A 14327-nucleotide genomic window follows, 5' to 3' on the forward strand; every position below is an offset into this window, starting at 1 on the left:
CAATTTTAAAATATTTTTACATTTTTTTTTTTTTTGTTTAAATATACATACTGTATATATTTGTTCAGTTTATTTACAGAAGTTCTTAAAATATGTTTTTTTAAAATAAAACTAGTAAAAAATTACATTATTTTATTAATTTTTCCATGTTCATTGTAGATTCGGCCAGTTCCATAATGGAGCATTCGGATGATGAGGAACGAGACCCCACTGTAAAAAATATTTCAGATTCTCGAACCTGACTCAAAATCATACTCCAGAGAAGCGGGTTGTCAACTCTGCTATCCGGCAATTTGTATGACTTTCTGATGCGAACATTTTAAAATAAAATAAAACTATTTTCTTGGATGGAAAATTTAATATTGACGTTCGAATGAATAAACGAAAAATTTACTTGTGAGACGTAAATCTAGGAACTTAGCGAAGCCGCGAGTCAAAACCGGTGACGTTTTCAGTGTCGTCGCCCGACGGCCGGATGGCCGAGCAGTCAAAGTGGCACTCTGGGAATTCCTGATAGAATCCAGACGAGTCTAAAAATCCCCAGGAATTCTTCGGGGAGTGGTCCGTACAGATATGTCGGGCCCCGTCCCTCACCATCCGGCCGCCCCATTTTGAGCCTGGCCGAACCCACAATAAGCTTGCTAAAAGATGCCCTCTTAGTACCCACAGGACGAAAAGAGTTAAAAAAAAAAAAACCCATCTCGGATTTGATCAGGCTCATAAAGAGGCAGCGTGAGGCAGGTGACGAATCCCGACATATCCACATTAAATCACCCATAATTTTTTTGTGTATCTGAGGATTTAACACAGATTCGAAGTACGGCATGCTGTATGTTTTTTTCATTTTGGCTCTTTTCATCTTGTGGATACAGATAGGGCTTGTTTTTTCATACCCATCGTCAATTCAGCCAGACCCACAATGGGGACGGTCGGATAGCGAGAAACGGGATTTGACGTATCTTTTTTTTTTATACTCTTTCCGCCCTGTGGGCACTAAGAGGGCCTCTTATAGCAGGCCCATTATGGGTTCGGCCAGGCCCACAATGAGGCGACCGGGTGGTGAGGGACGGGGCCCGACATATCCGAACGGACCACCCCCGAAAAATTCCTGGGGATTCCTTGACCCGTCCGGATTCGATTCCGTGTCCCCCAGAGCGGTAGGCTGCCACCTTGACCGCTCGGCCATCCGGCCGTCGAATTCGACGTATCAGGGATAGACCACCTTTCGAAAAATTTTTGGGGTTGCTCGCCCGAATTCGCTTCCCGGGATCCCTAGAGCGGTAAGTGACGTCCTATCCGCCTCGCCATCTGTCCTATTCCAACTCCTACGTTATCAAAAATCCCCACAAATGACGTCAAACTCCATTCTTACTCTTCCAACCGCCATAATGTGATTCTGACGAACCCATGATGAGCGTGAAGAAAAACTTAGTTATCAATTTTCAGACTAAGGCATTCTCTTGTTTTCTAAAATTTAAATGTTTATTGTTTTGATAATTTATATGTTAACAATTAATATATATATTTTAAAGTTCCTAATAATATATTTGAAAATTTTTAGCTATTTTTGGGTGATGCCAATTTATGGGGTTCCTCTAAATTTAGGGGATAAATAGTTCGGGAGGAAATGTAGTATGCAATCTTAGTAGAATTTGACGCATATCTGTCCTGAATTGAAAATTTAAGCTTCTCTAGATTGTCAAAAACTAATAATTTTTAGATATGGTACTTGGAGCAAAACGATTCAGGGGAATTTTAGTTTTTAGAGGAAACTGTTTAGGGGTTTTTCACGACAGAAGGTTGGCAACACTGAATAGAACTTGTATAAGTCAGCATGGATTCGGTCGACAGGGAGAAAGCATTAAGAGATATATCCAGATTAGAAAAAGAGGCTCTTGACAGAATCGAAGCAGATAGAAGATATTGGGAAGAAAATGCTGCGAAATTTAGAGCCGTGGAACAGAAAGTGGGAACTTACGAAGAATTTGCAGACATCGTCAAAGCCTGCCATTTGAAACCATTAACTAGAGACGATTTTAAAAACAAAGATTTAACCAATAAGAAATCGTCTCTTCTCGAAATTGCCGACGAAAATTACGAATTTGGAATTACTTGTCAACCCAAAACAAGACAGGAGTTTGAAAGGAGCTGGAAATATTTTAAAAATGCCAAACAACGCTTTCTATTGCTAAAAAATTCAGAGAAACTCTTTATTGATTTTATATCCGAGCATATAGGAGAATTAGCACGTGTTTTTATTGAATGCTTCGATATGGAAAACATCCCTTTCATTATAGATGTATTAGAACAAATCTGTCCGATTAACAGGTTTAAGTTGTGTGTACAATTTCTTACAAAAAAGGAAGAAAATGATTTGAAAAATTTGTTTTCAAATTTAGAAAACAGTATTCATGATAAGGAACTTCGTATGAAGCTAGAAAAGCTGAAAACTATTTATTTGAATGAAATGAAGTGCGCATGAAATGAAAATGTATATCCTTATACATTTTGTACATTATCTCACCTTCCATCTGTTGCTATTTACCAAGATTTTTTAATGTGATTTCATAATAAAAGCTTTTGTTTTCTATATAATTTTACATATAAATCACAACATATTGAAGTAAGGATCAATAATTCACTTAAAAAAAATGACATAAAACATTTTGCTAGAGGTGTGCATAATTTAATGAAAATCACTGTGATATATGTCATTTTTGGATTTGATTTATGTAATATATATAAAAAAGACAGTTTAACAGATGTAAAAAATTATAGAATTGCTTTAACTTAAATAATTTTTTGTTTCATAGTAGGATAAAAATTTTATTTTGCAAACCTAGTTATTATATAGCATATTACTGTATGTTCTATTTACTGATTGAACTATTATCAATAAATTGTTTAGTCACTTTATTATTATTAAAATGTTACAAAAGTGCATTAAAAGTTTAAAAAAATGACAAATAAGTTCAGTGAAGTTTTATTAAAGCATCTTAATGTTTACATTCATTTAAAAACAAAATTATGTGCAATATGTAATGTTATTTGAAAAGGCAATTACAATATTTTAAAATCTAAAGCTATTATATTTATGATATCTTTAATTACTTTATCGATGATTTATTGCAATATTGCACTTAAGATAGGAATTGTAATCCATACAAAATAACTAATTTCATATTTGTTACATTTTCCTTTATTTAGTAAAGTCATTCTATGTCTGTGAAAACAAATATTAATGAATTTTTAATATAAAATGGTTTTTGAACTGTACTAATTAATTTTAGCATTACTGTTGTTGTCTGATATTTTCCCAAGCTCTTTGGCTCTAAAAATAAATGACACTTCTGCTTAGAAGAAAATTGCTACAAACAGCAAAAATAAATAAGTGGAATATACTGTATGAGTTGAAATATGATGCATTATTCTAGGCATATTTAAACTGCTTCATCTGTTTTTTTGCTTTCATATAATGTAGTTAAAAATTTTAAATGTATGATCATCAATCAGTTTGGTAATGTCTCAAATTGTAAATAAAATAGTCACATTGAAGTTAAAGAAATAAACTTTAGCCTATGTATGATGTCTAAATTAACAAGATAAATTTTTAATTATAATATTTCGTAATTTTGAAAATCTACTTTTCTAAAAATAAAACTATAACAATAATTGATATAGAAACTTTTCACCATGAGAGAAAAACAGGACTTCAGTTATATGCAATAACCTTTGATATTTCAAAATTATAATTTCATTTGTATAAAGTCAGATGAGAAGAATTAAAAAAGTAAAATTAGGTTAAAAGCAGCAAAAATGGAGATATTAAATTTATTACATGTAATTATGACAGCAATTATTACTGTTACAATCATTGATAACAGGCTCATCATTTTAGTCAGAGCTGATTTATGTATAAGCTAAGTAACTATAGCTTGGGGCAGGGCTGTCATTATTCTTAAGACTGACAGGCTGAAGTCTTGGACCTTATTTTGCTGAGGAACAGTTATCTATTCTAGGTATACACTCCACACTGGAATAAATGTAGAAAAGACATTAAACCAACTTCTGGTGCATATAATACAAAGTTTGTATTATATGCAACCAGAAGTTGGTTCTGTGTCGGTTATATCTACTCTGGGATTCCAATGGTTGAAGACACTGCACTCTGCATCATAGCAATACATGTACAGTATACACATTTTTATCCATATACTGTATTTACTCACATACAGGACGAGGTATGACTTTAAAGATCAAAATAAAAAAAATTAGATTTATTAACACAATTCTAATGTTATTTTGTTTAATCACAAATAAAATATCAAATGCATGTAAATGCACACATTGTCCTGCAAAAATTTCTGGCATTTTAAACTTCAAGAAAAATCTTGTAAAATTGACAACATAATTTGTTCATGTAAAGCTGGACAATTGGGAACCTTTTTTACCAATTCTTAACAGTCGAATCCACTCTTCATCGATTACACTTGAGTTTCTCCAAATTCTGATTTCTGAATAATCATCTGTTCTCATGCGGAAATGAATTAAAACTTATATCGGGCTCCCGTGTAATTTTGGAATTCAACTCAAAAACTTTGCTTTTCCTATTGCTATTCATCTTTACTCCTGACAATACACAAGAATGATTAAATGACCCAGATAAAAACAGAGGGTTTTTAAACACCAGAAGGTGAGAATCTGGTAAGCAAGCATGGAGAGCAGCGGCATTATAAAGAGCTAATGGACATGCGCGATTGAATATCTGAAGATTATAGAACGTGCGTTGTTCGAATTACCGTTGGGAAAGTTCAAATTTTTAAAATTTTTTTACATCAATCCTGAAGAAGGTCTATGAATTAGACTGAAAACGTTAGAGAACTATCCAAAAGTAGACTGCATTTTAAAGGTATAGTGGAATGTAATTAATAATGCAGTTAGAGATTTAATAATTTAATTAAGAATCTGGTAAAAAATGCAAATACATTTTACAAAAATTATTGCAAAAACAAAACATCCTTTGCTTGCATGTATAGGACAACCTAGGTTTTTGATGCAGTGAAAAATTAATAAAAACCTCCTCTTATATGTGAGTAAATACAGTATATACTTTCATAAGTATACTACATATATTTCTTAATGCCATTTTACTTTGCTTACTGGTTCCTTTTTTCTTATCAACACCCTTACATAAATTACAATTGATTCTCTTATATACCCTCTATTAATAAGATAATTAACTGCTTCCTTATTGCAATGAAAAATTCTCAGGCTATCAGCTGTAGTGAAGTGAAAGATTGAAGTGACAGAGGGGCCCAAAAGCCTAGGGCCTTGTTTTATTATCACACACCGTACGTTTCTATATTCAACAGTTGACTCAATGGTGAGAGAACAACGTTTCTAATTGGACCATTGAGTTCTCCGTTGAGACTAGTGACGTCAGCGCTGTTTCACCATTGAGCTCAACGGTCTCAACGACCTGAAAGACCGTTGAGTATTCAACAAACTAACATGGCAGCTTCCACGAAAAAGTAAATTTCGCTTATAGAAACTATCCATTTGCTGCTGTGGATGCTGTAATAGCGAACAGATTAATAAACAATCTGTATATGATAAAACATGTGATTGCACGATTATGTTGGATAATTTGGTCAATATTAAAATATTAAGATTTTTTTCATTTGTCCAAAATTGATTACGACTGATATTTGGCCCGCTAAGTCTTCCTAATAATATAATTATTCAAAAAATTAATTAAAATTATTAAAGAAAGACCCAGTATACAAGAAAATGATACAGATATGGGTTCATTTGAATAAAAGGATTTATTCGAATAATGGTTAAGCGAGTTACTTTAATTATTTAGCAAAACAGTCACAATCGCCACCTTCTCGTTACTTAAGTCAGCCATCTTGAAAGTCGACCTCTCAACGAAAGCGTTTCTTTTTTCTGCAAAACGTGACGTCAGATCGTTCAAAGGAGGGACTCAACGGAAAATTCACTGTTGAGTCAACCGTTGAATATAGAAACGTATGGATTAAGTGCATTAAACATGCCTCAGGAATTTGTAATGCTGCTGGAACGCCCACTAGGGGGCGTCCCGGGCTACTATATATATAGTGGCTGTATATATATATTGTGGCCGAAGAATAGTCTCTAAACTGGTGGGGTTGGACTCTCATTGGGGCAGATGCCTTAAAATCACACCTACGGACGGCCTTTGGAGTAGTTCTTCCGGCTCATACGGTCAAGGAAACTTGGTCGCTACACACGAGCTGCAGCGTTTTCGGTGCGGAGGCTCTCGGCATCCAACGGGCNATAGTGGCCTTCTGTAGTGTGATGTATGTGTTTCTATTCAATTGTAATGTGCCCAGGCTTTTGTATAGTGTGTGTGGTATGACACCTGTAGAGGAGAGAACAACAGTACAATAAGCACCCTTTCCATCCTCCACAGATGCCTTATTTCCTGGGTGAGTTCTGTGTACTTGCTAATTATTATTATTATAGTTTTAGATTATTATTAGTATTTCATTTGTCTTTAAGTATTAAAATTTGGTCAATAATTATTTCTAGTCAATTATTTCACAAAATAATGAAAAATACTATTTTAAAGCATTTCAATTATTGAATTAACAGTCTCTAATTTGTGATCAGAATATAGTAGGCCCCAACTTAATGGACTAGATGGGGAAGAAGTCCATTAACTTGAATGTGTCTTAAAAACATACTAGTAACGAATTAGTAATAAATAACAGAGCCCACTGGCCTTATTGTTATGATTACAGATTCATCATACCCCTTTCCAAATTTTATTAACACATTATGTCCTGGAATGCATTTCAGCTTATTCAACAGCCTTCAAGAGGGCTCAGTTATTTATTACTAATTAATAGACAACAACAGAATAACTTATATTGAAGTATTAATACTGAACTTACAATATACAGGAGTATTAAAGCATTATAATGTATAAGTATGAATAAATTATTATTATACTGTAATGTACATTGAGTAATCTATACTCATCCACTCAACTTTTAGCTTGATCTTCAAATGAAAGGTTATAAATTTTTCATTTTTGCAATAATAAACCACAAAATCCAGTTTTTAATAATTACTGATAACAGAAACAATTATTCTCTACTAGAATATTCCATAATCTCTAAATTTTACAACTGAAAACATTCATTTATAAATTTTGTAAACATCCTTTTATTTTTTGAGAATAAAAAAAAATAATTGATGGGATAATTTTAGATGAAAAACTATTTTTAGAGAAACTAATTTATATCATTGTTATTGTCAAACATTTTCACATTGCATTCTCTATGTTTATGGTTTTGTTGTATGACTACCAAAATTTTTATCTGTTATGAAGATTCTACCTGGTGTTCAATTCACTTAGCCTATTGTAAGAGTCAATAATGAAAATAGTTACATGCAGGCAATAAACTATTATTATTAGACTAATAAATCATTGATTTCTTTATATCATATAATACAAAGAACTATAGGGCTTTGCTCTCTTATTCTCAACACACACTATTCATAACAAAAATTTCATAATTCAACACTTTCCAGTGCTGCCATTTTTTTTTGTGTGACAGAAAATAGTTTTAAGCTAAGTATTTTAAATTTATATATATATAGATCAATTTTCATAGAGTATCTCAATACCATACACCTACAGAGGAGATATATCAAATATAATATAGATATATTCTGAAATAGAGATGGAAAAGATTACTGTATAAAATTCACATACAATCTTTCATCTTGTAGATTTGACATGATAAAGCAACGTTTGTAAGATATGTATGGGAGTAAAATAATTATGAAGCAAAATATTAAAATTTCAAACAGTTGCTAAATCAGGAAATAGGCAAGTTTGACAAAACCAACATAGATGACGAGATAAGCTTTGAGTTTGTCACAAAAGATCAGAATATATAAGTAGCAAGTTTATAATTTTCTCTGATTTTCAAAAGCTACAATGTGTTTCTTAACACAAAAAATGTGGGTCATGGAGCCCTGACACCCAAAGAACTTTAAATAATATTGTTTTTCTAAAATACTAATTTTTCCAGAAAAATATATATACACAAAGCATATTCCATTTATATTTCTTTATTAGAAATTCTATTAATAAATCCATTCTTTTATACATGTTTGATATGAGCAGCATTATAAATTAAGAAAAGTTTTGAAAAATAGTCTAACAATATAAATACTAAAATTTTAACAGTTATACAATTTCATTTCTTACATTGCATTTACATTTGTCCAATTAGAACAATCCAAATATGTTAAATTATTATTCACATTTATTGCCAGATGATTAAGCAGAAGCAATGACACAACAAGAATATTTCCTTTATTTTTGCATACAAATTCCACAGTTGCTCATATCCGTTCGTATAAATATAGATATCCCATTTCTTTTGGAGGATGTTTAGATAATGCTACTTTCTCGTCATTAAAAATAACCCAATGACCATCTTTTAAAAGATGACAAACATAATGGCCTACCATGGTCGAAGTACCCATATGACTAATAAATCCTATAAGTCTATATGCTGAAAAATTAAACAGAAATTATTAGTAAAAGTTTGAACTATATAAATTTTAGTAACAATAAAACAGTTAACAATTTAGTAAATTAGTTTTACACACATATACAATCTTCCAAAATAAATGCTACCATTTTAAATTACTAAAATTATTATCTGAGAAATATGCAATATATACCAATCAATAGAGTAACTATCCAAGTTTCATCTGCCATCTGCATTCAAATGTCTTGTTGTCTACTATCTTGAAGTGCCAAAAATGAAAATGGCCACTCTGCAATAGAGAAGGCATTTTCTGTTATGGTTGGAATCACTCATCATTGTGCAACATGAGTAATATGCAGGTGTAGAACTGTGGCTGCCGAGGGAAGAATGACAATGGATATGCTGTAGCAAGTGTAGGAAGAATTTGAGTATTGGTTGGATGTGTGCCATATGACACAATGTGCACACTTTGAGAAACTATAATGGGTAAATGTTAAACTTGGACAGTTTTCTAATGTTTTAACATACATTACAACATTCTTTGATAATAACATAATTACAATAATTTAAAATGGTAATGTTCTTTTTGAAAGACCCTGTAATATATATTAACTAACTATTTTAAGCTAAATATCTATTCTATGTTACTTTTTTTTTTTTAAGTCAAGTTCTTGCAAAATAATCAGTGAAGTAGACAACCTACCTTCTAGATGTCAAAGATTTTTAATGTTTATTAAAAATTCAGGAAAATTTTTTCCTATTAACACATTCTAAAATCGCTGATGAAACTCATGAACTTTTCCTTGATATCCGTTACAATTTTAATATTTTTTTATATCATGCGTATTAAGATTGCCTTGTTTAATATCTATTAGATGTTCTATTCAAGCCCACAATGGGGTGCTGGGATGATATAGAATACAGTCCAATATAACCAGATCAAACATCTATAAAAATTTGAGGAGCTGATCCAAGTAGGTTCCAAACTCAAGTTATTCAGAGTAGCAGGGTGATACCCTTACTGCTTTGGCCATATGACCATTGAATCTTAGAAATAAAAAGTTGCTGACTACAATAAATTCTCATTGACTTAAAAAAACAATCCAATATGGTATGTCAATTTTTTTTTATTAAATACTTATTCAAAATAAAAACTTTTTAAAAATTATATTAAAAAGACAGCCAGTTTTCTCAACTATTCCTGTAGAACAGGGATGGCAAACCTTTGAGTTCACATGCCATATAGTGAACATAATTATCTTTAAAATAAATGCAAAGAAGCTGATTGAAAAAAGGGCAATCAGATAATAAACTGAAAGGATTATTGAAAAAGATGGGTGATGAACCAAAATCATATGACAAGTTACACAACAGTTGATTCTCCCAACATGCCATAGGTTCACTACCCCTGTTATAGGAGGTTTATGTGCATACTAATAATGTATAATCATATCAAATATATATATTATTACTTACTTCCACTACCATCTCGAAATTTAGGATCTGGCATTGCATTGTCATCAGTTTCCATTGGAGTTTGTGAAAGTTCATCTGCATGACTAAAAATCCAGTCTGCAGCTCTCTCCAAATTATTTTCCTATAAAAAAAATTTATCAAAATTATGAAAAAGTGTTAAAGAATGACAAACACCAATACTTCAATTGATAAAACAAAAGTTGGAAGTGCTTAAATACTTTAGTTGTGATGCATTTTTATTTATTATCCTGTTACTAAAGTTTCTCCTATTACCATAAATACTGTGAATTTTAAGAGAACTTATTTCTATTTACATTTTTTTTAAAAATCGTTCTCAATAGGAAAGTGTCACATAATTTATTATTTTGATATACTTTCTGATACTATTTATAAATATATAAATTACAAGTGTATGCTTTCATGTTGTTAAGATTTTGGTCAATACTTACTGTAGCTTTCAAGGCACATACAGCTTGTTCTTCTGTAAAACCCATTGCTGCTATTGTAGCTACAGCTTCAGGATTTGGAACAAAATCTGATTCCTTTTCTAAATTTGTAGGAAGAACAAATGGGGAGGCATAATCTAAAATAAAGAACAGAAAAGTTTATAATTGTTAATAAAACTGAACTAAAATAATATACAGGTTTTTGCCAATATAGTGTTTCTTTACTTTATAAACTGCAACATTAATTTTTCTTTACTAGATTTTGCAATTTTCTTTATTATAAACATAATACTCATGCCATGATTTAAATTTTATTGATTAACACTTTCAATTAGATTTATGTTCTTTCATCGTGTATTTAATGTAAGAAAACCATTTCATTAAAAATTTTGTTCAAGTAAGTGGCATTTTCAGGTCAAGCTCTTAAAATACATATTTGAGAAGTAGGTTTACAGCTATATAATAGAACCTCCATATCTGTGAAGTTAAAATTTGCATATTTACATAAAAATTAACAAAAGTAACAAAATGAATAGACTATAAGAAAAAAAATTAAATTATTTAATTATCTTAAACATGTTTAGAAATTTGTGTTGCTAATCCAATACATTACACTATTGGATACTACCTTGTACTTTTTCTGTATTATTTTTGCCTATGCACTTAAAGCAGATAATAAGCATTAAATTTTTACAAGAGAATTTTAGTTATTTTTCTTTTATCCTTACAAATCAACATTGTCACCTAAACAAATAATCTTCAGTTACAAATATAAGAAATACCAAGTGGTGTCCATTTTATTCAAAAGTGAAACACTGATTGCTTTCAAGAAAATTCAGTAGCTTTGGTTAATAGCTTTCATAATAAATGAATCTTATAATATATTAGATACATTTACAGATTAGAAATGTAATAGCAATGAATTTTCATACAAAAACTGTTTAATATATTTCACCTTTTCATATTCACAATTTTTGCAAAAACAATCAAAATATGATGATCCTATTTTAATTAATTTCAGTTTATAGTTTGTAACTATTCTATATCATTCTTTAAAAAAATGTATGTCGTTCATCATATATGAGGTATTATTAACTTTATTAAATTTAAGCAGTGATAAACAAAACAAAAATGCTTTTTACTGTGAGATGCTATATTACAGTGATTTTCAATCAGTGTGTAATTAGATTACTGTAGGTGTGCCAAGAAAACTTCTGAAGGTTATTAAATAAATTATTTTCGAAAGAAGTTCAAGCAACAATAAGTGTAACTGTCAAAATTAAAATCGCTTTAAATTGATTATTTATTATAACAATGTAAATTCATATAAACATATAATGTAATAAAAAATATATATTCATAAACAAATTATATGTACATAACACCAGGTTATTTCATTTAAAATGAAATTTTCTTTAAGTCAAAAATGTATCTATAATTGTCCATATTTAGTTCAAATTATTTTAACTTAGAAATAGCAGGACATTAGGCAGATTTCTAAAAGCAATCATCATGCAACTTTTAAATGTAAATTAAGATTGAATATTGTTTTCTTATGTAAATCAAAATTATCAAATTAAATAACTATCATTGTAACCTGCTGCTATTTTAACGAACAACAATACTGTTTTATTTAAGTGGCAAGTAATATGGTGATAAAATGTTTACAAACAACTTTAAATCACATGATTTTTCCATGAAAATTTAATTATGGGTTCAAGTGGGCTGCAAGATAAAAAAAAAAAAAGGTTGAAAAACATTGCTATATTGTCTAAGTACATTACTAAATAATCTAAATGACAATTAAACAGAAAAATTATATTTTCAAGTTTTAATTTGAGTATAGCAAAGTTTTTTATTTTGTGCTAAATGAAATTATGAATAATTAAAATTAAAAAAAAGTATTCCAAATAGATATTTAAATAACTTCTAAATTCAGTGTAATGACAAATACAAGGATGATTAAGTTTCAATAGTACTTAAATGCTAATGTCTTGAAAATATATTGTCAGAAGCCTCCCAAAGAAGAATTAATTCATAGCAGTTGAATGTAATTATACGACATACAAGGTTTCAAATTTTTTACATATTCAACTTACCTGGATCATTCATATGTTCCATAATCCAATTAAGAGCTGCATCCATACCACTATTATCAGTTTTATATACAGCCCTTTTGCATGCATCAAGAGGAAATCCCATTTCAGATAATTGAATTATAGTATTTGGATCTAACTGAATTTCTATAAAAAGAAAAAAATATAAATTAAGTTCAAACTATTTTATAAATTAACATTTCTATTTATAATTTTAGTATATATGTAATTTTTATTTTATTCAATTGTTTCTACACTGATGATTTAAGTTTTTATTTAAAGAAATCATAAATAACAATTTACTTTAAAGTTCTTCTTCATAATTTTTATATGCAAGTAATATAATTGTAAATAAATATAACATTTCAAAATACATCAAAACAATATAACAACAGTTTTACAACTATTGAAAATGACACTAACTTTATGTTTTACTTTTGCTTGATTTTTTGTAATGGTCTAGAACAGGGGTGTCCAACCTTTTTGTTTCTCTGGGCTACATTGAAAGAAGTCATGGAGTTTTGTGCTACAAGTATATTATATATACTTGTGGCCCAATCTTTAAATATACAAGTATATTTAAGGATTAACATGTCTAGATTATAGTAATAAGTATTAAAACTTTATCATGAAAAAGGATATTTAAAAAAATTACTTCTACACACACTTTCAATTTTTAATTAGAAACAGATAAATAAATTATAAAGGAGACAAACAAAAATTTGTTTTATTTGGATCTCTAATTAATAAAAAAATGATAAAACACCATTTTAAAGTGCATTTTTATTCAACTAATATATTTATAAATAATATGTAGCCCAAAAAGTAGTCAATGTGCCAAATGATATTTTTTATGCCAAATTAAAAAAGGGTAGCCAAATTTTGCAATGCTGGAAGGAATACTAAATAAAGCTGAAGTTGTGACTCAAAGGATTATAGACCCAAATTCGGGGAAAGGATAAGAAGGACAAAAGATAAAGTGAGGAAGGTTGGAAAATTAAGGGTCAATATTTGCATAACAGAAGGTCTATTTAATCTTTCTCACTACTTTTTATCTTTTGGCCTTTCTCTCCTTTCCCCGAATTTGGGTCTATAATCCTTCAAGTCACAACTACAGCTTTATTTAGTATTTCTTCCTCATTCACACATTTCCAAATATTTGAAAATATTTCCTTTCCACTCAAAAATAAAATATGTATAAAGGTTCACGACTTTGTGAAACTTCTTTTTTGAGTTTATGCCGTTGAAATAAATAAATAATAATAACAAAAATTTGTCAGTTTTGTTTACACGTTTATTGGACCATATTGGAACTTGCCTTGCCACATGTGACCCATGAGTTGGAGATCCCTGGTCTAGAACATATAATTACAATAGAAATTTACAGAATAAATTTTGCAATAATTTTTCAGCAACCTTCCAATTTATTATGATCGCTGGATGAGTAGACTCCTAGGAGAAAGTACTAATTGAATGATCAAAAATTGTGTAAATTTCTATTGTAATTATAAAAAACTGAAACTAAGTTTCAGTGGAATTTCAAAGATTTCAAGGCTTGGATGGAATTAATATTTGATTATTACAGTTGACCCCCCTATAAAACTGTTGATTATTCCGTTTTATATGAATTCCATGTTGTACGAGTCACTTAGATTTTACAAATACGTGTGCTGGGCTGTGAACGGCTCACGTATTTGTAAAATCTAAGTGACTCGTACAACATGGAATTCATATAAAACGGAATAATCAACAGT

The 14327-nt window shown here is 30.0% G+C and overlaps 2 protein-coding genes across 2 annotated transcripts in view; one reads left to right on the forward strand and one right to left on the reverse strand.

The window, feature by feature from the left end:
- Positions 1-1553: 1553 nt before the first annotated feature.
- On the forward strand, positions 1554-3185 carry LOC111636176 (coiled-coil domain-containing protein 103-like). Its single transcript, XM_023381370.1, has one exon. It carries the CDS (start codon positions 1835-1837, stop codon positions 2480-2482), a length of 648 nt encoding a protein of 215 aa, XP_023237138.1. The 5' UTR covers positions 1554-1834; the 3' UTR covers positions 2483-3185.
- A 4932-nt stretch (positions 3186-8117) lies between these two features.
- Positions 8118-14327, reverse strand: part of LOC111636169 (ubiquitin carboxyl-terminal hydrolase 5-like) — a 52159-nt gene continuing 45949 nt past the window's right edge. The window contains exons 19-22 of the mRNA XM_023381363.1: positions 12577-12720; positions 10481-10614; positions 10032-10152; positions 8118-8576 (exon numbers count right to left, since the gene is read on the reverse strand). Of these exons, the coding sequence (XP_023237131.1) occupies positions 8404-8576; positions 10032-10152; positions 10481-10614; positions 12577-12720 (572 nt within the window). The 3' untranslated portion in view covers positions 8118-8403. The remainder of the gene's footprint in view (positions 8577-10031; positions 10153-10480; positions 10615-12576; positions 12721-14327) is intronic.

This window comes from Centruroides sculpturatus, unplaced genomic scaffold (assembly GCF_000671375.1).
Source record: "Centruroides sculpturatus isolate CEXI.00-Female unplaced genomic scaffold, Cexi_2.0 scaffold208, whole genome shotgun sequence".
In the NCBI taxonomy this organism is placed as follows: domain Eukaryota; kingdom Metazoa; phylum Arthropoda; class Arachnida; order Scorpiones; family Buthidae; genus Centruroides; species Centruroides sculpturatus.